The sequence below is a fragment of the Brassica napus genome, chromosome C3, assembly GCF_020379485.1.
Source record: "Brassica napus cultivar Da-Ae chromosome C3, Da-Ae, whole genome shotgun sequence".
NCBI lineage: Eukaryota > Viridiplantae > Streptophyta > Magnoliopsida > Brassicales > Brassicaceae > Brassica > Brassica napus.
The window spans coordinates 12,641,796-12,667,757 of NC_063446.1; the positions used below are offsets into that span (position 1 = coordinate 12,641,796).

The 25,962-nt window shown below is 35.2% G+C and overlaps 2 protein-coding genes across 2 annotated transcripts; one reads left to right on the forward strand and one right to left on the reverse strand.

Moving 5' to 3' along the window:
- Nucleotides 1-3,224: 3,224 nt before the first annotated feature.
- LOC106427758 (bifunctional monothiol glutaredoxin-S16, chloroplastic) lies at nucleotides 3,225-4,912 on the reverse strand. Its single transcript, XM_013868476.3, has 2 exons — nucleotides 4,500-4,912; nucleotides 3,225-3,802 (listed from the first exon to the last, which is right to left on the reverse strand). The coding sequence occupies exons 1-2, from the start codon at nucleotides 4,863-4,865 to the stop codon at nucleotides 3,302-3,304; spliced, it is 867 nt and encodes a 288-aa protein (XP_013723930.1). The 5' UTR covers nucleotides 4,866-4,912; the 3' UTR covers nucleotides 3,225-3,301.
- A 1,034-nt stretch (nucleotides 4,913-5,946) lies between these two features.
- On the forward strand, nucleotides 5,947-11,353 carry LOC106427745 (ethylene-overproduction protein 1-like). Its single transcript, XM_013868460.3, has 4 exons — nucleotides 5,947-8,369; nucleotides 8,765-9,056; nucleotides 9,136-9,445; nucleotides 9,528-11,353. The coding sequence occupies exons 1-4, from the start codon at nucleotides 6,412-6,414 to the stop codon at nucleotides 9,746-9,748; spliced, it is 2,781 nt and encodes a 926-aa protein (XP_013723914.2). The 5' UTR covers nucleotides 5,947-6,411; the 3' UTR covers nucleotides 9,749-11,353.
- The last annotated feature ends 14,609 nt before the right edge of the window (nucleotides 11,354-25,962 follow it).

A 25,962-nucleotide genomic window follows, 5' to 3' on the forward strand; every position in this document is an offset into this window, starting at 1 on the left:
AAACCACAAAAAACACAGAAAGAAGAGAAGACGCGGCACTGCAAAAGCAATGCCGGCCCTGACCTAAAGCTGGTAAAGCTAGGGCTTCCGGCGCCAAAATATATTAACAATTTAAGAGCATCAAAATTATAAAAGTCGCTTGTAGTCTAGTGGGTGTAAGGTAGGAGTTTCTTAGTTCGATTCTGCAGGAGCGCCATTTTTTATTTCGCTTTAGGCAACACATTTTACTGGGCCGTGCCTGCTGCAAAGCTCAGAAAAGGTTGCTGGACGGACCTACAGTTGGAAACCGAAGAGATATAAAACAAGGGAACTGCGAGCAAAGCACCAAAGACGACGAGAACACAACGATAAAATTAGTAATGATATTACGTCCGTTGAACTAGCAACACCGACTTCTATTGTTCATGATAGTTTAAAAGTTGAACTGAATATTTTTCAGTAGTTTCTTAATCATTCAACATTTTTAAGAAGTGAATTACATTTAATTTGGAATTTTTTTAAATACCATTTGTTCATTCATCTCCTAGAAACAGAGTATCTTTACATTTTGGAATTGATAGATGATTAAAAGAAGCTTTAAGATATTGAATTTGCTGAAAAGAATTGGACAGACAAAGTGGCAGACATAGTTATCTTTATCCCACTGGATTCAAAATGTTCAGAAAACGTTTTTTTCCTTGATGTATTTTGATATCAACATGGTAACTAATTAGTACTCGCAATTATATCTTCGTGGCCCATAAGAATATCTAACATTCTAAGCAAATCAAGCGGTATAACACTGAGAGAAAGATGATTCACGTGCTTAGCTTTGGCCTTTGGGTACATGAACTAGAGAATGGTAGAGCGTTTCGTTGAAAGGGACAACAAGACATATATACTGTCACCGACATTGACCTTTTTGTTGGCAAAGCAAATGCTACAACGTTAACTTGTGTTGTCTCCTTGAGACTTGAAAATCGGCCGTTAATTCCATTTCAAAGTGGGATAATTGTTTGTTTTCCTACCCTTTTGCTTTACTAGTCAAAAGAAAAAAAAGAATCAAACTAAAAACTTCTTTAAAATATACTTTATTTGTTTGAATTTATTCTGTCATCTAGCATGTGTTAAATATGTAGTTTGCATGTGTACTCTTTTGCAGATTCATAAAATCTAAGAAAGATCATGCACCTATCTTAAGTCTTAACAGCTATTAAAAGTACTTCCATAGCGGGATAGATATAAATATCTTGTTGATAAATAAAATTTAGAAAACAAAAACTGAAAAAATAAAAGACACAGTATCTTAAGAGAAACACTTGTAGAATCATATTAGGTAGTCACTTCACAAATGTAAGTTTATTATTAGCTTGATTTAAAAAAAAAACATATAATAAAACTATACTATAGTACGTACTAACATACAAATTTTGAGAAATTCGTATTGTTTTCCCAAACAACGGAGTTACTAAGGGCAAACCCAACGGGGGTATGACCACAGTTTCCTATTATTAAACAAATAAAAAAAATTGAAAAAAAAAAGTAGAAAGAGAGAAGCCATGGGTTGTTGGTTAAGAGCATAATTAACCCTGGTCTGTTAGTCGGGTTTTTAAACTCATGATTTGATATTTTTTTTTTTACATTTTTCGGCTAAGAGACGGCTCTTATATATCTTATTTAAGAGACCGTCTCTTATATCTCTTAGTTAAAATCTAAGAAAAGTTAAGACCGTTTCTTATATCTCTTAGTTAAAATCTAAGAAAAGTTAAGAACTGTCTCTTACCCGAAACTAAAAACCCTAGTTAAAAGTTTGGGATTAATCATTGTCTAAAGACTTCAACAAAACAAAAAAGAATGATACTTTTTTACATGTGTTGCATTTTTATTAGTTCACATTAATTTTGTCATTTAAAATTTAATTATTAACTGACTTAATATTTTAAGAACTTCTTGGGAAGATATTTCCCGTTGGTAATGCTCTAAGACCATTTCCAATGTATTTTCCTACTTTTACCTTTAAAATAGAGCATCTCTAAAATAGATATGAGTTTCTCTCCAATGTATTTCTCTATTTTTGCCTCTATAAAAGAATATTTTCAAAAGATTCTATTTTAATTTTACAAAAGATACATTTTGTTTATAAAAGTTGATAACTAACCCTATTTATTTTTAACTTTTAAAATATTTTCATAAACTTATATTTTTTTAAACTAAAGTTTTGTTAAAAAACTATTATGTAAATAAAAAATGTTATTATACTCCTACAAAAGCTGTATTTCTCTATAAATATAATTATTTTGGTTACAACTATAAAAATTTGAAAGTTAAAAGACTATTTTGAAAATAAAAAAGTATGACTTTATAATAGAGGAATGCTATTTTTTTTCTCTATAAATAGAGAAAAAATAGCAATTTCTATTTTAGAGGTGGAAATAGAAATGAGATTGAGCACTTTTAACTCTATTATAGCATATAGAGGTGAAAATAGTTAGGGATTGGAGATGTTCTGAGATCAACTTCATTAGTAAAAGTTTTATATATTATATTTCAAAATATTAATATTTAAATAGTTATGTTATATAATTCATTTTAGTTAAAAGTAAGAGGTTAAGTAGCATTTGAGATTCTTATGAATATTATAAAATTAGAATATTTTTTTCTCTCCTGAACTTTTATTATTTTTAATGGAGTTAGTGGTTTTGGTATTTGAAGGGATTTGGAAATTAAAACTAATTGTTGGTTCTATAATTTAAAAAAAAAACTAGTTAAAATCATGTGTTATTGAATTTTATAAATTTACTAATATTTTCAATTTTACAATGATTTTGAATTGATATAGATAGATTTTTTTTTGTTAAATTTCTTATACAAATTAAGAAAACATATGAAATTATGATTACCAATGCACTATTTTTTGTAACTAATTATTCCCCATAAGTTTTAACCAATATATTTTTAATAAACATAATTATTATTTTTTGAAATTTATAATGTACCATTAATCAATACATTTGAAAATGTTAAATATATTTTTTGAAACAATTTTTTTTTCTAAAAAATAGAACTTATCGGAATCAGTAAAATTTATTTGGATTTATAAATTTTATATAAACTTTTTTAGTTAATTAAAATACTTACACGAATAATCTTCTGTTTCGTGAAATCCAAGAAGTGCTAAGTTGCATAGATTAGATATAACAATCTGCAAGCTTTAAATATGTAAAAAAAAAGAACAAGTTTGAAAATATAGAAGAGATCCCAAAAGTTTATTATAAATGTATGGAGTTACACAGTAGAAACAGATGGATAAAACGGGATGGAACTACTTAAACATATTGGCAAGTTCGCCATTCTCATACATTGAGGTCAATATATCACAACCTCCTAACAGTTCTCCTTTCACAAACACTTGCGGAAACGTAGGCCAATTACTATAACTCTTCAGCTTCTCTCTTAGCCCATGATTATAATCATCGTCAAGAACATCAACCGTTTCATAATCCACTCCTTGGCTCTCAAGAATCCCAACAACTCTTTGTGAGAATCCACATTGAGGAGCGCTTCTCGACCCTTTTATGAAAGCTACCACCTTGTTCTCTTTCACTAACCGGTCAATGAGTTCCTCTAAGGGGACAGTGAGCTCGACATGGCGACCTGGAGTGAGACGGATGTCTGATTTCTTTCTCGGAGTCTGTTTGACCCATGTGTTGTTCCCTGACTTGTTCCCTGGAGGGACCTTTCCGGTTACTTTTATGTGTTCTTCTATCCATGATTTCCATGCTTGTGTTAGAACCGCTTTGTCTGGTTCTTCTACTATACCAACCTAAGCAACAAACAAAATGTTAGTTAGACTCAACAGTACCAAAATTAGCCAATACTCATCATGTGCGTTCAAAACATGCAAAATGAGGAAAGACTGTACATGAATTGTTTGGTCATGAGAGCAAAGCAAACAAACACCACAAGGTTGTTAGAGTTTCTATTTCCATGTAACTAATTTTCTAAAGAGCTATTTGAGATATGACTGTGGAAAGCTGATAAGAGTAAAGAGGATAACTGAAAGAAATGGGAGCCAATACTTCAAACCCGGGAACTAATCAACGAGCAGCATTCATGTATCTATAAATAAAACTCCCCAAGGAACCAAGTAATGAAAAGAAAGTGCAAAATGAAGTAAGAAACAAAAGTCCTAACATAACATAATCACACTCTTTGATCTGTCTCTATCTCAAAGGCTTGGAAACATCTTCTTGTGTTCTCTATTGATTAGGATTCGTTCATGTAGTTGCGTCTTATCAGAACTTGTTCTCTGTACAATAAGTATTTATACAAGTATACTGTGTGCTATACTCCCTCCTATACACATATGTGCTGACGTGGCATATGAACATGATACTCTAGTAATGACTCACAAAGAGACACTACTATCTATCTTCCAAACGATCAAGATTCACTGATTCCATTTTCTAGCTACTCTATACAACTTTCGGATTCATCAATCGAGGAGATGAGCTTACTACCTTGACGGAGCCGCAAAGCTCCGGCACCGATTTCACGTGCGTAGATACACTCGCTCCGATGTTCCGAGATATTCCGACGAACTGAAGCTCGTCGCTCTTATCGTAGACGGCGTACACGCCGGACTCGGCCGGAATCGAGTCAGCCTCCGCGATCGGAAGCTGATCCGTCTCCCCCAGCGACTTGACGGCGGAGGCGATTAGGAAAGGACGGCGAGAGCGGGCTGTGTCGACGCGGAGTGTGGAGGAGAGAGAGGGGAAGGAGAAGCGTGAATAGAGAGTAAGGCCAGGGGTATTCCGGGAGCTTTGGGGACGAAAAACACGGGGAGATGGGGAGGCGTGCACGGAGGAGAAACTGATTGCAGCCATTTTTGTCGGAAGAGATTTCGAGTTATCGGTTGGGATGAGATCATTAGTTCTTAACTGTATTCATATGGATATGGGCTTTTTATTTAAGGCCCTATAAAAATTGGGCTTCGAAATCTCAATTCCGTTTTCCTTAAGGTCGTTTGTATTACATCGTCTTGGTTTTAATTAAGTTATTCCCTCCGTTTCACTAGTTTCAGTTTAATTGTCATTACTTACTTACATTTTGAAATTATTTTTTAGTATTTCAATACAAAATTTAATGATTTTATATTTCAAATATTTTTCTATTGGTCGAAATGTGATTAGATATATTGATAATTATGTTATTATTTTGTAAATATATAAAATTAAATATATTTTTTTACATGTATGTCCAAATCTTGAAGGACAATTAAAATAAAACGGATGGAGTATTCATTACCATATATTCTCTTGCTTATTTTTCATTAACCACCCATTTATTTTGGTCTTCTCCGTATCTTTTCTCTTGTTACATGTTTCCCCTTTATGTTTACATAAAACAATCAACATTCTCTCTAGTTTAATATCTCCTCTCTGTAACATCCTGGTTTTACTTGAACATGTAAGTCTCTATGTCAAAACATCCATGGAGATCTCTGGAAATTAGAGATCACATCAAATAACTTTGTTATACAAAACAGTTTATTTTTCTTTTGAATCATTCATTCAAAAAAAATATCTCTGGTGAATGGTAATTCATCATTAGAGCAAAAAAAAAAAACAACAATAGAAGATCATTGTTGACTCAGGAGCGATGAGTATAATAATTGTACATCTCTGTTTCTCCTAGTCAGTTAGAGAAGGTTAGATGTAAAAGGTAGAAAACAATCTCTTACTAGTTTTTCTCTGAAATTTGAGGCCTAATCCGTTGTTTTTAAAATTAATGTCTTCAACTTGTTTAATCTTTCTTCAGTTGCTATATAAACAACAACACTGCTTCTTTGGCTCTGTTGAAGCTCAATCAATTGATATTCCCTGAGAGCTTCCATGTTCCCTTATGCAAGAATCTAGTCAAATAACTGAAGTAAACATCAAGATTCTGCACCCACGTTTTATTTCCATATATAAACCAATCAGTATCACACAAAAGGAAAATAAAAGACAAGTCCCCAAATAAAAAGAGACCAAAATGACATAACACATAATAATAACACTGCGTTTTGAGAGAGAGACAAGAAACCAAAAGCTCAAGAGAGAGAAAGGTCATCTGCCAATTCCCTTCTCGCTACATTTACGGACATAATGAGAGAAGAAGGTTGGATTTGACGAAAACTACACTGCGTAAACACGTTTTCTTCAGAACAAGAATCAAAATTAAGGGAAAGAGAAGAGAGACGAAGAGATTTCTCTCGGTGGTCTCCGTTTCAGAGATCTCCGGTGGATATCCCAGCGCCATCTCTAATTTCCCGATTAAAAGCCATACGACGAAAGAGTTTTCATCACCAAAATTCAAAACACCATCCAAATTTAGAAACTTTCCTTTAAATAAGTTTCCCTATTTTTTTCATTTGATTGATCGAACAAGATGCATCCTAATCTATTCACAACAATGCGAACGTTGAAACTCATCGAAGGATGCAAAGCCACGGCTCTCAACCCTCCTCCGCCGCCACCTCCTCCCTCTACCACCGAAAGAGCCGGCGAAAAGCTGTTTCAGAATCTCCAGGATCACCTCCGAGTCAACTCGTTCCGTTCCAAATCCAACCGGACTCATCCTCCGAAAGACTCTCTCCTCCCTTACGGACTCCCCAACACAGACCTCCTCGAACCGCAGATCGACCCTTCTCTAAAATTCGTAGACTTGATCGACAAGCTAGCCCAAGTCTACCGTAGCATCGAGAACTGCTCGCAGTTCGAGAAAGCCGACGCCTTTCTAGAGCAATGTGCAATCTTCCGAGGCTTATCGGATCCGAAACTTTTCCGGCGGAGTCTCCGATCAGCTAGGCAACACGCCGTTAACGTTCATACCAAAGTTGTCTTAGCTTCTTGGCTACGTTACGAGAGGAGGGAAGATGAGCTGATCGGGACAACATCGATGGATTGCTGCGGAAGAAACCTCGAATGCCCTAAAGCGAGTCTAGTTTCCGGGTACGACCCGGAACGGGTGTACGATCCATGTATCTGTTCCGGGTACAACGGTGACGTTGATGTTGAAGAGTGTTCGACGTCAGAGGTAGATTACGACATGTCCTTCTGTATAGGTGATGATGAAGTTCCTTGCGTGAGGCGCAAGATAGCGTCTTTATCAATACCTTTTAAGGCTATGCTATACGCTGGCTTTAGAGAGACGAAGCGAAGCACTATCAACTTCACGCGGAACGGAATCTCTGTGGAAGGGATGAGAGCTGCTGAGATGTTTACTAGGGTTCGAAAAGTTGAGATGTTTCCTCCCAATGTTGTCTTGGAGCTACTCACATTAGCGAACCAGTTCTGCTGCGACGAGTTGAAAGCAGCTTGTGACATGTTTTTGGCTCGTCTTGTTAGTAACCTCGATGATGCCGTGTTGCTGATTGAGTACGGTTTGGAAGAGGCTGCGTACCTTCTTGTGGCTGCTTGTCTTCAGGTTTTTCTAAGAGAGTTGCCTAACTCGATTCATAATCCGAACGTTGTAAAGATTCTCTGTAGCGCTGAGGGACGTGAAAGGCTAGCCTTGGTTGGACATGCTTCGTTTACGTTGTACCTCTTCTTAAGCCAGATTGCTATGGAAGACGACATGAAATCAAACACAACGGTAATGGTGTTAGAATGTTTGGTCGAATGCGCGGTGGAGACTTGGCAGAAACAGCTCGCTTGTCACCAGTTGGGCGTTGTGATGCTTGAGAGGAAAGAATATAAAGACGCACAGAGATGGTTTAACTCAGCTGCCAAAGCAGGTCATGTTTACTCCCTTGTCGGTGTAGCCAGGTCTAAGTTTAAGCTTGGCCATCGATACTCGGCTTATAAGACCATGAGCTCGTTGATATCGGGTTGCTCAGCTACTGGATGGATGTACCAAGAGAGGTCTTTGTATCGAATCGGTGAAGAGAAGGTGCTTGATATAGACATTGCCACGGATTTGGACCCAACTTTGACTTTCCCTTACAAGTTCAGGGCAGTGTCATTGGTCGAGGAGAGTCAGTTTGGTGCTGCGGTCGCGGAACTGAACAAGATTCTGAGGTTTAAAGTCTCTCCTGACTGTTTAGAGATGCGGGCGTGGATTTCTATAGCTATGAAGAACTATGAGGGTGCTTTGAAAGATATAAGAGCGCTTTTGACATTGGAGCCTAACTTCTTGATGTTTAACAAGCAAATTCATGGGGATCATATGGTGGAACTCCTCCGGCCACTGGTCCAGCGACGGAACCAGGCTGATTGCTGGATGCAGCTATATGATCGTTGGTCTTCTGTTGATGATATTGGATCTCTGGCTGTTGTTCATCATATGCTGGCTAATGATCCAGGGAAGAGCCTTTTGCGTTTCAGACAGTCTCTTCTCCTCTTAAGGTACATTCAAGGTGGTTTCAATCAGACTATACACACATGGGGGGGGGTTCGGGTACTGCTCGGGTTCGGAACAAGTATTTCGAGTTCACCTTCCTAGGTCTCATTCTACTATATTATAAGTACGGTTCAGAATCGGATAATAACACTTGCGATAATAATTCTTCGGATTTCGTTCTAATCGGATAATTAAGTATTCATGTATCGTTTAGTTTCGGGTTATATCGGTTTGGTTCGGATATAGCCGAAGTAAAGAAAAAGAAAATTTAAAAGAAAATGTAATAGTCCATTCGGGTTTTTCGGTTCGGGTTCGATACAGATATTGGGTTTCAGATTTTATGCCCAGCCCTAAGACTATAAGTGATGTGTTTTGTTCATCCGATTATGTGATATTTCAGGCTAAACTGTCAAAAGGCGGCAATGCGTAGCCTTAGGCTGGCTCGGAACCATTCAAAGTCAGAGCATGAGAGACTTGTGTATGAAGGATGGATATTGTATGACACAGGCCACCGTGAGGAAGCTCTGGCCAAGGCTGAGGAATCTGTTTCCATACAAAGATCTTTCGAAGCTTATTTCCTTAAAGCTTATGCTCTTGCAGACTCCACGCTTGACCCTGAGTCCTCAAAGTATGTCATCCAGCTCCTTGAAGAAGCACTTAGATGTCCATCAGATGGTCTTCGTAAGGGACAAGTAAGAGAAGAAACTGTTCCCCATTGGTTTTATCATCCTCTGACTGCAATTTCATGAAGAGTTTCTGTTGTACTTGCAGGCTTTGAACAACTTGGGAAGTGTATACGTTGACTGTGGTAAGCTGGATCTTGCAGCTGATTTCTACAAGAACGCACTAACCATCAAGCACACACGAGCTCACCAAGGCCTAGCTCGTGTTTACCATCTGAAAAGCCAAAGGAAAGATGCGTATAATGAGATGACAAAGTTGATAGAGAAAGCTCAGAACAATGCATCGGCCTTTGAGAAGCGTTCAGAGTATTGTGACCGAGAGGTGGCACAGAGAGACCTAGTGATGGCGACACAGTTAGATCCTCTGAGAACTTACCCATACAGATACAGAGCCGCAGGTGTGCTAAGTTTCACAGCCATTTCTTGTTTCTTATTGCTGTTTTTGTTTGAGAACTAATCCTCATGATATTGTGTTCATAGTTCTTATGGACGACCATAAAGAAACTGAAGCCATTGAAGAGTTGTCCAAAGCCATAGCCTTTAAACCTGACCTCCAGCTTTTACATCTCCGAGCAGCATTCTTCGCTTCGATGCGTGAAACTACAGACGCTATCAGAGACTGTGAAGCAGCTCTGAGTCTTGATCCATGCCACAAAGATACCATCAACCTCTATCACAAAGTACGTGAACCACAGGCATAGGCAAACCCATCTGCCATCTTATATATATTCCTATACTATGGCGAGAGCTTCTTTCATCTAAAACCACATATACTTGTATGGCTATGCCGTTTCATATCCATTACGGAACATTCCCATGGGAAACTAGACCTGGTTCTTTTGTGATCAATAAGTTTTGATAGAAAGAGCTGGGAACAAACCAAAAGGAGCAGCAACATAGAATGTAAATAACTTCATACTTTGGGTTTTGGGATTGATTCTGGTTTGATGACTGGATAAGGTTAATATATGATTAGTGCAGAATGTGTTCTGCACAAAACAGAACACAAAAAAGATTGTCATGTCATGTTTTGTTTTTAGATATCTCACTTCGTGTTGCTTCTTCTTTTCCTTCTTTCATATTTTTAATGTGTATGTAACTTCATTCTTCTCATGATCGTTATATTGGTTCTCAGACGCCTGAGATTTTTTCCCTTGCAAAACAAGAAACATAGAAGTCGGTAATCAATCATCACCATAGAAATTGTACACATAAAACCCATGTAAGAACCTTCCGTTTTGAGCACACAAATTGGACATTAAATAAGCCCTAGAAATATGTAAGTAGTCGTTTCTTTGTATTTTGAAAGTTGAAACAACAATTCCATATTTTTATACCTTTGTTTAAAGTATGAAAAATGTACCATGGACTTTCAAACAACTAGAAAATTGGGTTGTTCAAACATTGTTGTTGTTCATAACAAAACATAAGCAAAATATTAGTAAACATTAGCAAAATATAAGCAAAATATGAGTAAACGTTAGCAAAATATAAGAAAACAATCTAAGTGGAATGCATGCCCCCACATATCGTATATGACATTGGATGCTAATTATACTAAAGCAGACATTACATTCACTTTCCCCATGCACAAACATGAAATTTTCCCACAAAATGTTTAAAACCTTTTGACTTGAAATCAACTCAACACATTTGATACACAGACTTTCTTTCTTCAAACTATTTGTTTTCAACTTAATACCTACATTACTTAGTCATGTAGTTCCTTTTTCAGAATTTTTGGCTAAAATATATACGCAAAAATATTAATTCATTTATTCAAAAATACATACAAGACATTGTTTTGTTTACATAAAATTAAACTAAATTACTACGACACGTTGGCAACTGTTTGCATTCCTTGCATTCCAACTACGTAAACAATGCAAGTGGAATGCATGCCCACATAGAGTATTTGCCAATCTAACATTGGAGTCAAATTCCTCTAAGCAAATAATACACTCACTTTCTCCATGCACAAATATGAAATTCTCCATCGGTATAGGAATTAACAGTATTTCTTGATGTCCATTCACATCATCAATAACCCTTAACTCTATATCTCCAGTATTCACATTTGGTACTGGAGATTCAGTACACCTATTTAATAATCTAATTATACAGCATAATAGTAAACCTACACCTATACCTATCAACACTATTCCTACCAGAAAGATATCGTTTCCATCTGAAGAATCACCATCATAGTTAGAAGACATCTATAAAAACGTAAGGAAAAAAAATATGTATTAAAAAAATCAATGGGCACTACAAAAAAAAAAGTATGTACTGCATCACAAAAACGGTGTCAGAAAGGTAAATGATATCAATTTAAATCGCTTATTACTAAGTGATAGTATAAGAATGTGTAATTCAACATCAGTTATAGAACTGACGTTTCTATTAATTTTTTTTTTTTTAACACTGCATTATCATTATAGAAAGAAGGGTGAAAACCCCAGAGGACATCGCCTCAAATGTCAACAACCACCATAATGAAAGCAACAGAAGAAAAAACCAACGCCAATAGGCGGCAATACATTCGACACTCTTTTTAGCAAAGAGAGCAGCACCAAGGTGAAGTTATGGTGAAATCCTAACGGCCTCCTGCACTAATAGGGGTTGAAGCCAACCTGGTCCCCCTGTAGCTACATAAGACTGGAGTCGTTGATCAGAGGTTACGCTAGAAGCTATCAGAGTAGCCACTTTGTTACCCTCCTTCTCTACATGTTCTAGTCTCTAGTTTGAGAAAAGAGTAAGGCAGTGAAAAATTTCCGAGACCAGTTGGGTAACCTGAGGAAATGAAGAACCTCTGCTGAAGGCTTCTCGAAGAATCCCAGACAATGTTTCGAATATCACCTTATCAATCTTCAAACTGGCCATAGCCTCCACCAACCACTTCAGAGACACAAGATCCGCCATCAAAGCCGTGGAAGGACTACTAAAGGATCTTCTACTATGAAACAACACAGAACCTGCAGTGTCCCTAACAATCCAAGCAGCTCCGCTATAACTCCTATTAGAGACCCAGGCGGAAGCAATATTGCACTTAACCCAGTCACGAGGAGGTTCAGACCACACCTGAGGGTATCGAACAGGAGGCGGTACCGTAACTTGAGTTGTGGCCTGAAGGTTCCTCCATATTTCAGCTTCTGCCTTAGCCTTTTCCAAAATCACAGCTGGATCTAATCTCACATGATCAAAACAAAAGCTATTTCTAGCCTTCCATATATGCCATAGAATCCAAGGAAATATATGACCAGCCTCTGGTGCCAGATTTGTCTTCTTACTGTAAGATATCAGGTGATGCAAGTTAAGGAAGACAGATCGAGACCATGCACCCGAAGGGGGCATTGGAATAGAGGATAAATCCCATACATCCTTCGCAAATCGACAATGGAATAGTACATGACCAATGTCTTCAGGAGCATCTTTGCATGAAGAGCAGGTCGTATCTAGATGAATACCTCTTGATCTTAATCTCACCTTGACCGCCAAGGCACCTGAAAGGGTACGCCAAAGAAAATGTCGTAGCTTAGGAGTTGTTTTCGCTTTCCACAAGGCTCGCCAAAGCTGCTTTTCAACAGGAGGAATGATTGTAGGAACCGGTGAAGAAAACTCCTCTACCGTATCAAGCAAATCATATCCACTCTTGGAGGAGTAGACACCATTTTTTGTTAAACCCCATACTATTTCATCTGCACGGTTTAGATTGGGTTTCAACTGCATAATGATATCAGCATCCTTCCGCGCAAAGGTATCATAGACAAGAGCTCTATTCCAGGACCTAGAATGTTGATCTATGAAGTCTTCCACCTTTAGTGTAAGATCAACCGCCGATCCTTGTCTATAATCAGGGGCTCTTGGAACACCATCCAGAATCCAACGGTCCCACCATACATTAGTCACTGCACCGTTACCGATTTTAGTCATCAGCCCCTGCGTAAGAAGCTCCCGACCATGTAAAATACTTCGCCACGCAAATGAGGGCCTCGACCCTAAGCCACTATCAAGGAAATCTCGAGTCTTGAAATACCGTTGCTTCAACACTCTTGCTAACAGAGAATCAGGATTATTCAAAATCCTTGCTGCTTGCTTAGCTAATAAAGCCTGGTTAAACTTCTCCAAATCCTTGAAACCCAAACCTCCTAGCTCCTTGGATTTACACAGTTTTTGCCAGGCCACCCAAGTTATCTTCTTCCTGTTGCAACCACTACTCCACCAAAATTCAATCATGGCACTTCTGAGACGAGCACAAGTCTCCTTAGGGAGACGAAAACATGACATCGCATATATCGGCAGAGCTAAACATATAGACTTAAGGAGAATTTCTTTACCGCCTTGTGAAAGGGACTTAGCAAACCACCCATTCAATCTGCCCTGAAGCTTGTCGCGGAGGAAACTCAGCAACTGCCGCTTCGACCCACTAAAGCACTCTGGAAGACCGAGATAGGTGCCATCACCACCTTCAGAGTCTATTCCCAATACCAACTTGACATCAGCTTTAACTGCATCATCAACCTTAGTCCCAAAGATAATAGATGACTTCTCCAAATTAATACGTTGACCCGATGCATCTTCGTATCTGTTAAGACAATCTAATACCTCAGCCGCTTCTTCCGAGTTCGCTTTACAGATGAGTAAACTATCTGCAAATAGGAGATGATGAACTAAGGGACCCAAGGCGCCAATCTGGATACCATGGAGCCTCCCTCTATCAGCCGCGTTATTCAGGCAATTAACAAGAGCCTCAGCGCATAGTATGAACAAAAACGGAGACAGAGGGTCCCCTTGTCTCAGCCCTCGTTCTGGTTTAATGAAGCCATGAGAACCACCATTTAATAATACTGAGTAGGAGACAGAACTGACACAGGCCATCACCCATCGTACCCAAACACGATCAAAACCCAATCTTTCTAATAGCGTCTCCAGAAAGCTCCATTCCACTCTATCATATGCTTTGGACATATCCGTTTTGATGGCCATAAACTCCTCTGAGACTCTTTCATTAGTATGCAAGGAATGAATCATCTCATGCGCAATAATGATATTATCTGATATTAAACGACCAGAAACGAAGGCCCCTTGAGTCTCAGACACCACGGCTGGTAGGATACGCTTCATGCGATTGCAGAGAATCTTAGAAATAATCTTATACTGCACTCCACACAAGCTAATAGGCCTCATATCCTGCATTCGAACCGGGCTGATGATTTTCGGTATGAGACTTATCTGAGTATGATTCCACCCTTCCGGAATAACCGCCGTCTCAAAAAACTGCAAGACTTCTTTGGAGATAGTAGGTCCAACAATGTGCCAGTATCTATGGTAGAAGGAGCCCGTGAGACCATCTTCACCAGGAGCACTCCCACCATTAACACTCATTGCTGCTTGCTTAATCTCTTCAGACGACACAACATCTGTAAGACCTACATTCATTTCCTCTGAGATACGACTAGGGAAATCCAAGAAAAGGGATTCCAGGTCAAATGGGTTGGAGCTAGTGAACAAATCCCGGAAATATTCCACCGCAATTTCTCCTTTAGAACCTTCAGAAAAGTGCTCATTCCCCCATTCATCGAGAAGCATAAGGATTCTGTTCTTCACTTTGCGACCCTTGACCGCATTATGGAAGTATTTAGTATTGCGATCTCCTTCTCTCAGCCATTCTTCCCTGCATTTCTGTCTCAAAAACAGCTCTTCATCCCTAAAGGCTTCAGCAAGCTGCTGCTTAAGACCCATCATAACCACACGTGAGGGCCAAAGTTTAGCGATCTCCTCCTCATAAGCAGCTTTAAGTCTGAGAATCCTCACATGAGAGTTGAGGTCCGAGGACTTCCTCAATCTCGAGATACTTCTCCTACAATTGGTTATCCTATCCATAAGGCTCGCAGGCCCATCAATTGCACCCCAGCCTTCGATAATAGTTTCCTCAAAGCCAGGTTTCGAGAACATTCTATTATCGAGGTAGAATCTGCCCCTGTTCAGCTCCCTTTGCTCCAGAACAAATCCAATAACCAAATGCCTATGATCAGAACCCCACATATCTCCATAATCAACACTCGATCTTGGAAATAAGTTAAACCATTCATCATTACCAAAGCATCTGTCCAGCCTACACTGAACCCAAACCTCATCACGCCAGCCATGCCATGAAAGAACATTCCCAGAGCTTCTTAACTCTCTGATTTTGCAATAGAGAGCCATATTTCGAAACCCCCAGAAAGTAGACTCCTCACGCAAATATTGAAACTGATACAAACTTATGTTCGTTAACATCATTTTACAAAAATGAAGCAAATAATTAACATCATAAAGCAAATTTTAAACCACTAATAAAATGATACTAAAATATTGATTTATTAAATAATGTTTTTCAAACAAATTAATCTTAATTTATTTACATCATTAAAACAGATATCTCCAATGGATATCCCATCTTATAATTGTATTACTTTATAAGTAATTCATAATTTATTTAGTAGTTAAAATATATACACATACATTTTAAAACATAATTTAAATAAATTGAAAATGGGGAAATTGCTATTAACTAATATGCCTTATTTTGCCATAATTAAGTACTCCAGTTAATTTCAAAGTTATTTTTTTGATATTTTGTAAAAAACAATTATATACCATTAAAAATATATAGTTACCATAAACACAGGGACTGTTTCCCGATTTTGACTCAAAATTAACTAGTCACATATTTTCAAAATCACCCACTATCCATTTATCACGCCACAATCATCTTCTTTTACTCCTCCCCCTTTGAAAAACGTTTTAAACAATTTAAAATTTTGTTTTTTTTTACATTTGAGGATGATGATCTCTCTTACTCATCTTCTAAATCTTCTCTCATATTATAGCATGTTTGTTTTCGATTTTTTTCATATCTTTTCTATTATTTGGAATGGTTCATATGGTGACATAAAGATCATAGAGAGATGTACGTACTAATCACTTGAAAGGGTATGTTTTCTACATATTTGGAGAAACAAAAAATAAAGGTACTTCAAAATCTCGTTATATCTACACTTATGAATGGTTGTTCTTAACTCAAATGAGATTTGTCAATAGTGTTCTTTTGGTAAAAAGATTTGTCAATAGTTTTTATGAGATTAATCTTTTTGATTTCTTTTACTTTTGTAGGTTGGAAACTTATTCAAGTGTGATGATATTCAAATGATATCTATTGGGAATTTTACAATTTATCTCAAAAGTAGTTTGAATTTTATTTCTGTTATGGAAGAAGTCTTAATAAATATTAAAAAGAATTGTGCTATAAAAGATTAATTAATAAAAAATTATTTAATTAATTAATTACTGAAGGGTTTCTCATAATTTATTATTATTGATCATATTTTTACAATTAGGTAACTGATCCAAACAAAATAAGATATTGCCTGCAATGAGCTTGGTTGATTGCCTGCAATGAGCTTGGTTGATTGCCTGCTTTCTCGAGTGAGAGCAATAGATTTTTAGATTGGGTGTTTGTGTTATTTTGACGAATAAAATGTTGTATTTAATGTCTTAAAAACCCCCATAAAAGGAAGTTTGTGTAAGACGAAGAACATAGCTTAGTCAATTTTTCTTGTATTAATTCTCAGACACCTGAGATTTTTTTTCCCTTGCAAAACAAGATCAAACAGTAGAAGTGAGTTACAATCATCACCATAGAAATTGGACATAAAAACACCAATTGGGTTTAAAGTTGAACAACAATTGCATATTTTTGCCATACTTTTGTTTAAAGTATGAGAAAAGTCAGAATCAGACAATTAGAAAATTTGGTTGTTCATTAACAAACTATAAGCAAAATAAAAGTAAACAAAAGCAAAATATAAGCAAAATACGAGATAAAATATGGATTTATTATTTTAAAATAAGCTACATATACAAAATGTTACATTTGGTACTGGAGATTGAGTAATAGAACTATACTTATTTAATAATCTAACTATGGAGTAAGGTAGCACACTCGCGACTAGTGTACATTAACTTGTTCGGTTTGATTGTTGTTCATATAAGCATTCTAGTTGCACACAAAATGTTTTCTTTTTAATGTAATATTTGAAGAACCAATATTATCATAAGGTGAAGACATCTATAAAAAAACGTAAGAAAATAAAAAAAAAATTGTAAGCTGAAAGAAAATGTAAGTACAATGTGTAAGTCGACAAGAATCAGTGGGTTGAAGAATTTTGAAACAAAATGATATGATTACGTACCTTGATATCAGATTAAGGGAGAGAAAGACAATGATCGATGAAAAGAAGTGCGGGAGTATTTGATGATCAGATTAAGGGAGAGAAAGAAAATGAAGTGAGGGAGTGTTTGATGATCAGATTAAGGGAGAGATATAACTAATCGATGAAGAATGAAGGATAGAGAATGGGGTAATAGAAAGATTTTGTCTCTTGTGTTATCAATCATGAACACACAAATGCGAGAGTTGGGAGTTGTTCCAAATCGTATTTCCTGAAATGGGATGAAGGTATAATCTACGCGGTATAATACAAACAAATATCATGGGCTAATTGTATAAGCAACGAAAACTGATGTAAACAGCTAACTTTATCTGTCTAGTTGTTGTTACTCATTAGTCAATTTCTAACTAACTTAACTTTTGGTTAAAATTCATCTCTCTTTTCCTATAACTATTGTTCAGTAATTAAATCTAGAAAATATGAGTAAATAAAATTGATGAGAGAGAACTTGAGTTACACGTTACCCCATGGCTCTCAAGAACATAAATTTTCAGCGTATCAATCGCGACATGAGAGCCAGAGCAGCTCTGCCTTCATGTTCGTCAGAGATGGAGAATTTATGTTCAACAAAATCCCATCGTTGTTATGTCACAAATCCCGTTCAGTTAAGCCCGAATCCGAGTTCCATACCTCCGCCTAGACAAAGCAGAGTTGCGAAAGCAGTAGAACGGAGGCATGAAAACTAAAGAAACAGAAACAGAGAGGAGGGAGACCGGCAGTGAAAGGAACAACCACCGGCCGCCAAGGGTTTTCAAATCTAGGGTTTCTGCAAGGAGAGAAGCGATTCTCTTCACGCGTGCAATTTTTTGAGATTTGTTTAAAAGGTTGAAATCGGATATTTCGTAATGGATCTACAAGTTTAAAACATTAACAGCAGGGAAAACGCAAAATTGGTGAGTTTTGTAAGCATGGCGGCCATTCAAATAATTGCAGAAAACGTTAACAGGTTTCTGGGGAAGATGAGAAAAATTACAATAGTACCCACTCAATTACAATAGTGCACTCAATTAAAAAAAAAAAAAAAAAAAAAAAGCACACTTGGTAGTCTAGGCCTAAAATGCGGCTTCATTGAGGGATGATTGTGTGTTGTTCAGTTTAGTGTTACTTAGTTGATGATTATGTGAGAGTTTTTTCTTGTTACATGCTAGCTTATACTTTCTTGTGATATTGTATTACTAGTTACTTGGCGGATTGGATTAAGGGGAAGAATCTGATTGTCTCGAATGGTGCTCCTTAAGTCACACAACCTCATGTAACGATGTTATAAACCTCATACAAATTTAAACATAGGATTTACCTGAATCTAGTTGAAGACTGACGCCATCTGTAATCCATAAGATGAAAATTGGATAGGAAACTTGGGACATGTAATGGTCACATTCAAGAATAAAAAGCATAAATGAATTAATCAATTTACAAAGTTGTGATACGAATGTGTGATTGATTTAATATCATGCTATATGTGATAAAAAAAATTAGTTTATTCTAATATATTTATAACAAGAGACAAGTGTAACTACGAACAACTCATTAGATATGGTTCAAAATGACAACCTAGGTGTAGGTGTAGGAACCGACCGATATCTAAGGTTACAGTCTTGAAATTTATAGAGGATGCAAATAGTTATTGAAATCAAATGCGAAGCTGTTGTAAGCTATACAAATCAAACAAATAAACATGGACGAAACACATTGTGATATAAAGAAAAAAATAGTTAAAGAAGAGAAGAAATCCATCTACAATTCTCACTCTACCAAATCCACCAAATCCATGTCTTACCTTCTCGCATGATCATGATTACTGCATCGTCTCCTATCAATTTCACTTTTTCATCTCTTTCAATAAAAACATTAGGATGAATTCTAATCAGACTAGCGGCACCGATTATATAACTTAAATTATGTAGTGCTATGTTAATATACAACTACAGGTAAATCATTATAAACTAAGAGTTTTGCCTCCATGTGCGAGAATAATTTTCTTATAAATATTTAGTTTGTATCTTATTAATTCAAAAATAAGTATGATAAGTTATTATTTATGTTCTCGGAAAGTTTAAATCAAACATCAAATTATTTATATATGACAGTTTTTCATCAAATTATTTATTTTGTTGAAATTTAAAAAACACTCACATATTAGAAATATTTTTGAAAATATATTTATACAGATATTTTTGATTAATACATAATTATAAATTGCTTTATATCTTATTTAAAAAAATTAATATAAGAATATTATTTCCAGATAATAGCACATTATAAGAATTATCTTATTCTCTTATAAATCCATGTTTGAATATTAATTAATAATCAATTATCTTTAACATATAAATCTAATATTATTACTATCAAACTCATTTTTATTATAAATATGTATATATAAAAATTTATTAAGGATAACATTGACTTTAACCGCTCTAATTTTTAACATGAGAGCTCGAATCCAAAAAATCATTTTATAAATAATAATATAGACAAAACTAAAAGATAAACAAACAAAATAATTGAAAAAAAAAATCAAGTTCTTTCTTTGTGGGCTCTTTTAACATATCCAATTTTATGGAAGACAAATTATTTCTTTGTATACAAAAAATTGGAGTTTTCCTGTCCCATGCACATAATTTTTTTAAAATATATTATTTGTTTAATTTAAAAGAAAATTTTATTTTACATTTTGATATTATTATTTTTATATTTTAAATACATCGGTTTGAACAAAAATAAAACCATAGATACACTTTTTATTAGTTTAACTATCACTTTATTTTTTAAAAAACTTTTAAGAGAGTTCAAATTAATTTTTTACAAAAAATTATATTATACTGTATTTAATGATTATTTATTTTAAATGTCTCGTATTCGTTAATTTTAAATATTTTTATTTAAATATATAATTTTTTCATTTTTTTTAGTTAAAATATGTTAAAATGGTAAAAATAAGTATGTTAATTAACCTAATAAACCGATAAACTTAAATAAAAATTGAATCAATTAACTATTAACAAAGTTTTATTTGATTAGTATTGCTTTAGTTTTGCATTTATCAATGTACACTTAGAGTTAATTTTGATAATATATGCGTATATATATTTATGCCAAATATGATATATAAGTTGATGTAAAAATCTATTTGTAATTATATTTATTTTATTTTTCACTAATGTGATATATAGTTTACTAAATAGTGATATATATATGAGTTATCAGTTATTCATATATTTCAAAATTCTTACCAAAAATATCAGTTAAAAAAAATTCAAACCAAAAATAAATAATTTTATAGAAAATTTACTTTAACGATGATATACGAGTTATTAGTCATTACCATATATTACCAATTCAAATAAAATTTTTTAAGGAAATTGTACTTGTCACAATTACATCAATTCCATATCACATTTTTCAAAAGCAGTGTCTTTTTTTTTTAATGAATGTGGTGACAACACATATTCAAATTACTTCACAAATAAGTTTTAGGGATTTAACAACTAAGTTGGAAACTTAAAAAAAAAAAAGAAGAATACACACAAATATTTATACATAAATTTAAATTAACTACACTTCAGAAATAAAACACAATCATACAAATATTTTTACATGAATTGCATATGAACATGAAGAAGTAGTCTTTTACCATTGAATTATGATCAATTATGATTATTAATTTTAAAGATGTTTTATCATTTAAATTAGTATCTAGATGAAAGAAATTTTAAGTTATTATTAAGCTGCAGCAATGGTATATTGGAATCCTAAAAATGTTGCTTCAAAAATTGTAATAAGAAATAGTTTTCATAATTTACGTCCCATGTTACAATACAAAAAACTTGCCCTAACAATAAATAAAATTAAATGGGCAACTAATCATGGAAACTAAAGCAAATGTAGTTGGACAAATTATCATGATGTTAGAAACTAACCACAACAATCCATAAATAGAAACAAACTCATAGTTGAACTGCTTTTAAATAGGTATATGTGAAATACAATATTTACAGTGCAAAACATACATTCTAACTCATTTAAAAATATAATATTAATCAATGATGATGAAACTTACACTATAGATATTTTTTTGGTGACAAGCAATTATCTCCAAAATATTTTGAGGTGCTAACAAATAAAAATTTAAAGGCTTATAATACATAGTGATTAATAAATTTTATTTAAAAGAAACTATTATTTAGCTAAGAAGATTATTATCAAGAAAACATAATTAAGAACAACTTCAAGTGTGACATCTTCGGAGCTTTCTATGTATTCTAAACTCAATTTTAGTATTTTGACAAACAAATAAAAATAATTTTATTACAAAAATGAAAGAAAATAAAGTTATAGGCAACATTTAAACAACAAAAATAGAGCATGTCTCTCCTCTTATACTATATCCTACACACTAGATAGTTTATGAACACAAGAAGATTTTAAAATATTTGATATTAACACAGCAAAATCATTAGTATAATTTAGATAGTAACTATCCGCAACGACCTAGTTCCCGCATAAAAGAGTTAAGGAAAGCCTTAATCACGTTTCAAAGAGTCCAATTACTTCTTTTCATCTTCTACTAATGTGAAAAATAACACGATAAGAATGTTCTGATGATCATATAAATATGCTCACAGCCAACAGTTATATAAAATCTGAGGGCAGAATCAAACAGCATTAAATAGAATTTAGAGAAATATATGGAGAGATATGTGTCAGCATGTAGAAAGATGGGAATACTCTGTTTTAACTTTAGTTATGTGTATTGGTCTCAATTCCCTGTGGATGATCTGGATGGCTGACTTTGTGGATTGAAGTATTTATTGGAACCTCTCATACTTCACTGCACCGATTCTCTAGGCTGTGCACAACGCAAAAGCTCAACCATCGTGGTCACACAAACCATATGAAACATGATATGATTACCAAAAAAGTTGATGTAGCCACATCTCAATCATCTTCAGAAGGCAAACACTTTGACGGACTCTCTCCATATTTTTGTGCATGACATGATGTAAAATGGGTCTAAAAGTGCATATCATTCTCGTGATGTAAGATGGACGAGAGACATTTACTTTGTAATTGCATACCAGTATATCATAGATTCATAATGAAAGCAGCATAATATTTTTTTCTCAGAAAAAGTTGCTCCATTTTTTTTGTCAACAATTGTTCCATCTACTTGTTCAATCTGTACGGTTATGAATACTCTTCAATTTTAATATATTCAGATGCGATATATATAGATATGGGGTTTGAGGTGTTATCCACTTTTTCTCTACTTCAAAATAGATAGCTTTGGAATGTTCACCGTGCATATCCTTTTACCACCAGAATATTAAATTGAAAACTTGAAAAACTATACTATACTTCAGTTACAAATTAGTTGTCGTTCTATTTTTTTTCATGCTAATTAAGAGCAGTGTTAAATGTTCAGCTTTACCCTATTTTATTGTTAGAAATCTGTTGCATTTATTCTTTTCTTGATTAATGTAGGGGGGAAAAGATAAATTAATGACATAAATTGCTTTAAAATCCTAAACCGACACTTATTTTGTAATGAAAATTTTACTCTACAACCACTACAAGAAAACATGTATGTTCGGACTACACAATTGGTAGCAAATTAGTCGCAAAATCACACTTTACGACTGATTTGCGACTGAACATGAGGTCGGAAACCAACGCGTCGCAAAAAACAAACGGTCGTAAATCAGTCGGAAATTAGCGACTGATTTACGACTGTTTTACGAGTACAGTACATAGTCATAGAACAGTCTTAATTTAGTCGTAACCTTTGGCGACGATTTTGCGATTTCTCTTACGACCAGTCTGCGACATTTTTGTAGTCGTAATAAGGTCATGTATTGTCGCCGCAGATCAGTCGCTAAATCAGTCGCCAAGTTGCAGTCGCTAAATCAGTCGCTTATTAACGACTGAATTGCTTCTAATCTAACGACTGATTAGTTTCTAAATAGTAATAATTGAATTTGCTGGGTTTATTTATATAAATTTAAATTTTGAATTTAAAATTAAGAAAAACCAAATTTAAAATTTCTAATACAAAATATTTAGATAATATTTTTGATACAACAAAAGTTCCAAAAAAACTCCTATAAGAGAAGGAAACTTAAAATGTTTCTTAAAAAAACCAAGTACAAAAACTACAAAAGGAACCTAATCATCATCTTCACCATCTTCATCATCATCTCCATCTTCTTCTTCTTCTTCATCTTGATTAGAAGCTTTGAATTCCACATACATAGGATTATTTGCAGAAAAAACTTTTCCATTATAGAAAAGTGTTTTGTATGCTTGTTTTGCTGCCTTTTTAGCTTGGAGTTGTAAGCTGCCTGCTTCTGGATCTTGCGGTGAGCTTCAGCCAGCTGTTGTTGGAGGTCCAAGAATGCTGAAGATGAGCATTCAGCATACTTCCGCTTCCCATTCACAAGAGTATCCTCCAGACTGCCTGATCCATAGGGTCTGCCTCTTTTACTTATGAAAGTGGACTACAAAAACAATTAAAATTGCAGAGATATCATTAACCAAAAAACAAAGGAAAAAATTGGTAGAAAACACTATAATTAAGACAACAAACCAGAGAAAAGAAGAAGCAACTTACCTTAAGGAAGAGCTCATTGTCATCATCCGTAGGAACAACACTCCAACTGTAGAAACAAATAACCTTTCCTTTCTATCCGTAGGAACAACACTCCAACTGCAGAAAGGATCATCAAATTTGTTTGTACAGATCTTTCTGATCTTCCGGGAAAGTCTGCCCTTGTCACGACCAAACCTCAAAAAACAGAAACAAAATAATTCATATATTAGAATAAAGTGAACCAAAACTGAGAGAGTGGCTAACATCAAACACTCCACACATCTAAACTGATAAGTAAACAAAGCAAGCCTAAGGTCAGTAAAAAAACCAGTGAGCTAACATTAAACACTGTGAGCAAAGCGATAGAAAAAAGAGACCAGTGACCAAACAAAGCAAACCTCAAGTCAGCTAACAAACCATTGACTAGCAACAGAGAAAAAGAAACAAAGCAAGCTCAAGACCTTAAACAAAAGACCAAACTTTAACCCGAGACCTTAAACAAACGACCAGACTTTAACAAAAGACAAAACTTTCGTCTTGATTTTTGATTTTGTAATAAAATACCCGAGACATAAAACAAAAGACCAAACTTTTAAGATAATACTAGAACACAAAACTCCTCATTTTCAAACATTCACTTAACTAATGAAATAGAGAATACACTCACCATGTGGTTCCAGGTTCGAAGGTGGGAGAAAGAACCTGAGTGTAGCGCTCTCGGCCTGGCTGGGAAAGCAAGCCGTTAAGAACCCTCATCTGAGATTGTGTGCTGTCGGAGTTTTGAGCTTGCGAACTCGCATGAGATTGGCACGGTGGAGGTTGTTCAGTCGCCGACGTTTGAGATCCTCGAGGTCGCGGCGGTGGAGGAGCTTGTCGCACCAGATCTGAAGCTGCTGGAGGTTGGGCCGTCGACGTCTGAAACAGCTGCGCAGGAGGTGGGTAATCACTCACAGACGGTCCAGATCGGCGGTTGGGAAGAGGCGGAGGCGCTGTAGACCTCGGAAAGGGGTGATGGTGTCTTCGCCGCTGACTCCCCGGTTTTCTTTCGTCGCTTCGTTCCAGCCATCATCGATACTGGCGGTGGTTTCAGAGAGATGAAATTGAGAGGTCTAGGGTTTGAGAGGAACAAGAGGAGAGAGTCCCGGCACTTGATGATTTTTTTTTATCCAGTCCCGACACTTGACGATATTTAGTAAATAAGAGAAGATTTTCGGCTTTTGCGGGTTAGTTTTGGTTGGGGGGTAATAATTGGGCTTAGGCGGGTGTTTTTGGTTTTAGTTTAGGGTTTAGGGTAATGACTTAGAATGGGTGGGTTTAGGGGTTTATGAGATTTAATTTTACTTTGTTTATGAGTTGATTATATATTAATTTTATAGAAAAATATATTACAATACACATTAGATTTACAAAACTATTTTACATTACACTAAAACAAAGTTTACAAATTTATATTACAATACATTTTAAAACAAAGTTTAGACCAAAGTTTACAAATTTATATTACAATACATTTTAAAACAAAATTTAAAAAATTATACTACATTTTAGTAGGGTATTTCACCATCTTCATCATCATCAGAAGACGATGATATATTACACTGAAGTTCATCTTCTGGTTCAACATCTTCCACATCGCTATCAAGATTTATAGGTTGTACCCGAGCACGAACCAAATGGTCGACTGCTATATCTTCAATTGTAGTCATTAAAACAACATCATCATTTTCTTGTTGCAACAATGTTGGTTCTTTATCTTTATATTCTCCTGAAATGATTCTCTTTGGATTCACCATTGCTCCGCCTTGTGCCTCTACCAATTAACGGATCAAACCACTTACATTTAAAAAGTGTGATTTTCAAATTGATCGACCCCTCATATTGAATTTGTATGATATCAGTCAAGACACTGTAGTAATCAGCTTCGTCAGATGCATTTATGTAACTCTCTCCTTTAACACTCAGCACCATAGTTACATGCCTTTTTTCCCTCGCCATGCTTCTGCGTATGGAACAAAAAGCTTCTTGTGAAATAGATAGGCTATATTATGGC

Coding starts and splice junctions, on each gene's coding strand:
- LOC106427758 (XM_013868476.3), bottom strand. CDS start 4,865: ATGGCTGCAATCAGTTTCTCCTCCGTGCACGCCTCCCCATCTCCCCGT. Junction 3,803..4,499: donor AGCTTTGCGGCTCCGTCAAG/GTAGTAAGCTCA, acceptor TTTGTTGCTTAG/GTTGGTATAGTAGAAGAACC.
- LOC106427745 (XM_013868460.3), top strand. CDS start 6,412: ATGCATCCTAATCTATTCACAACAATGCGAACGTTGAAACTCATCGAA. Junction 8,370..8,764: donor CAGTCTCTTCTCCTCTTAAG/GTACATTCAAGG, acceptor GTGATATTTCAG/GCTAAACTGTCAAAAGGCGG. Junction 9,446..9,527: donor ATACAGATACAGAGCCGCAG/GTGTGCTAAGTT, acceptor TTGTGTTCATAG/TTCTTATGGACGACCATAAA.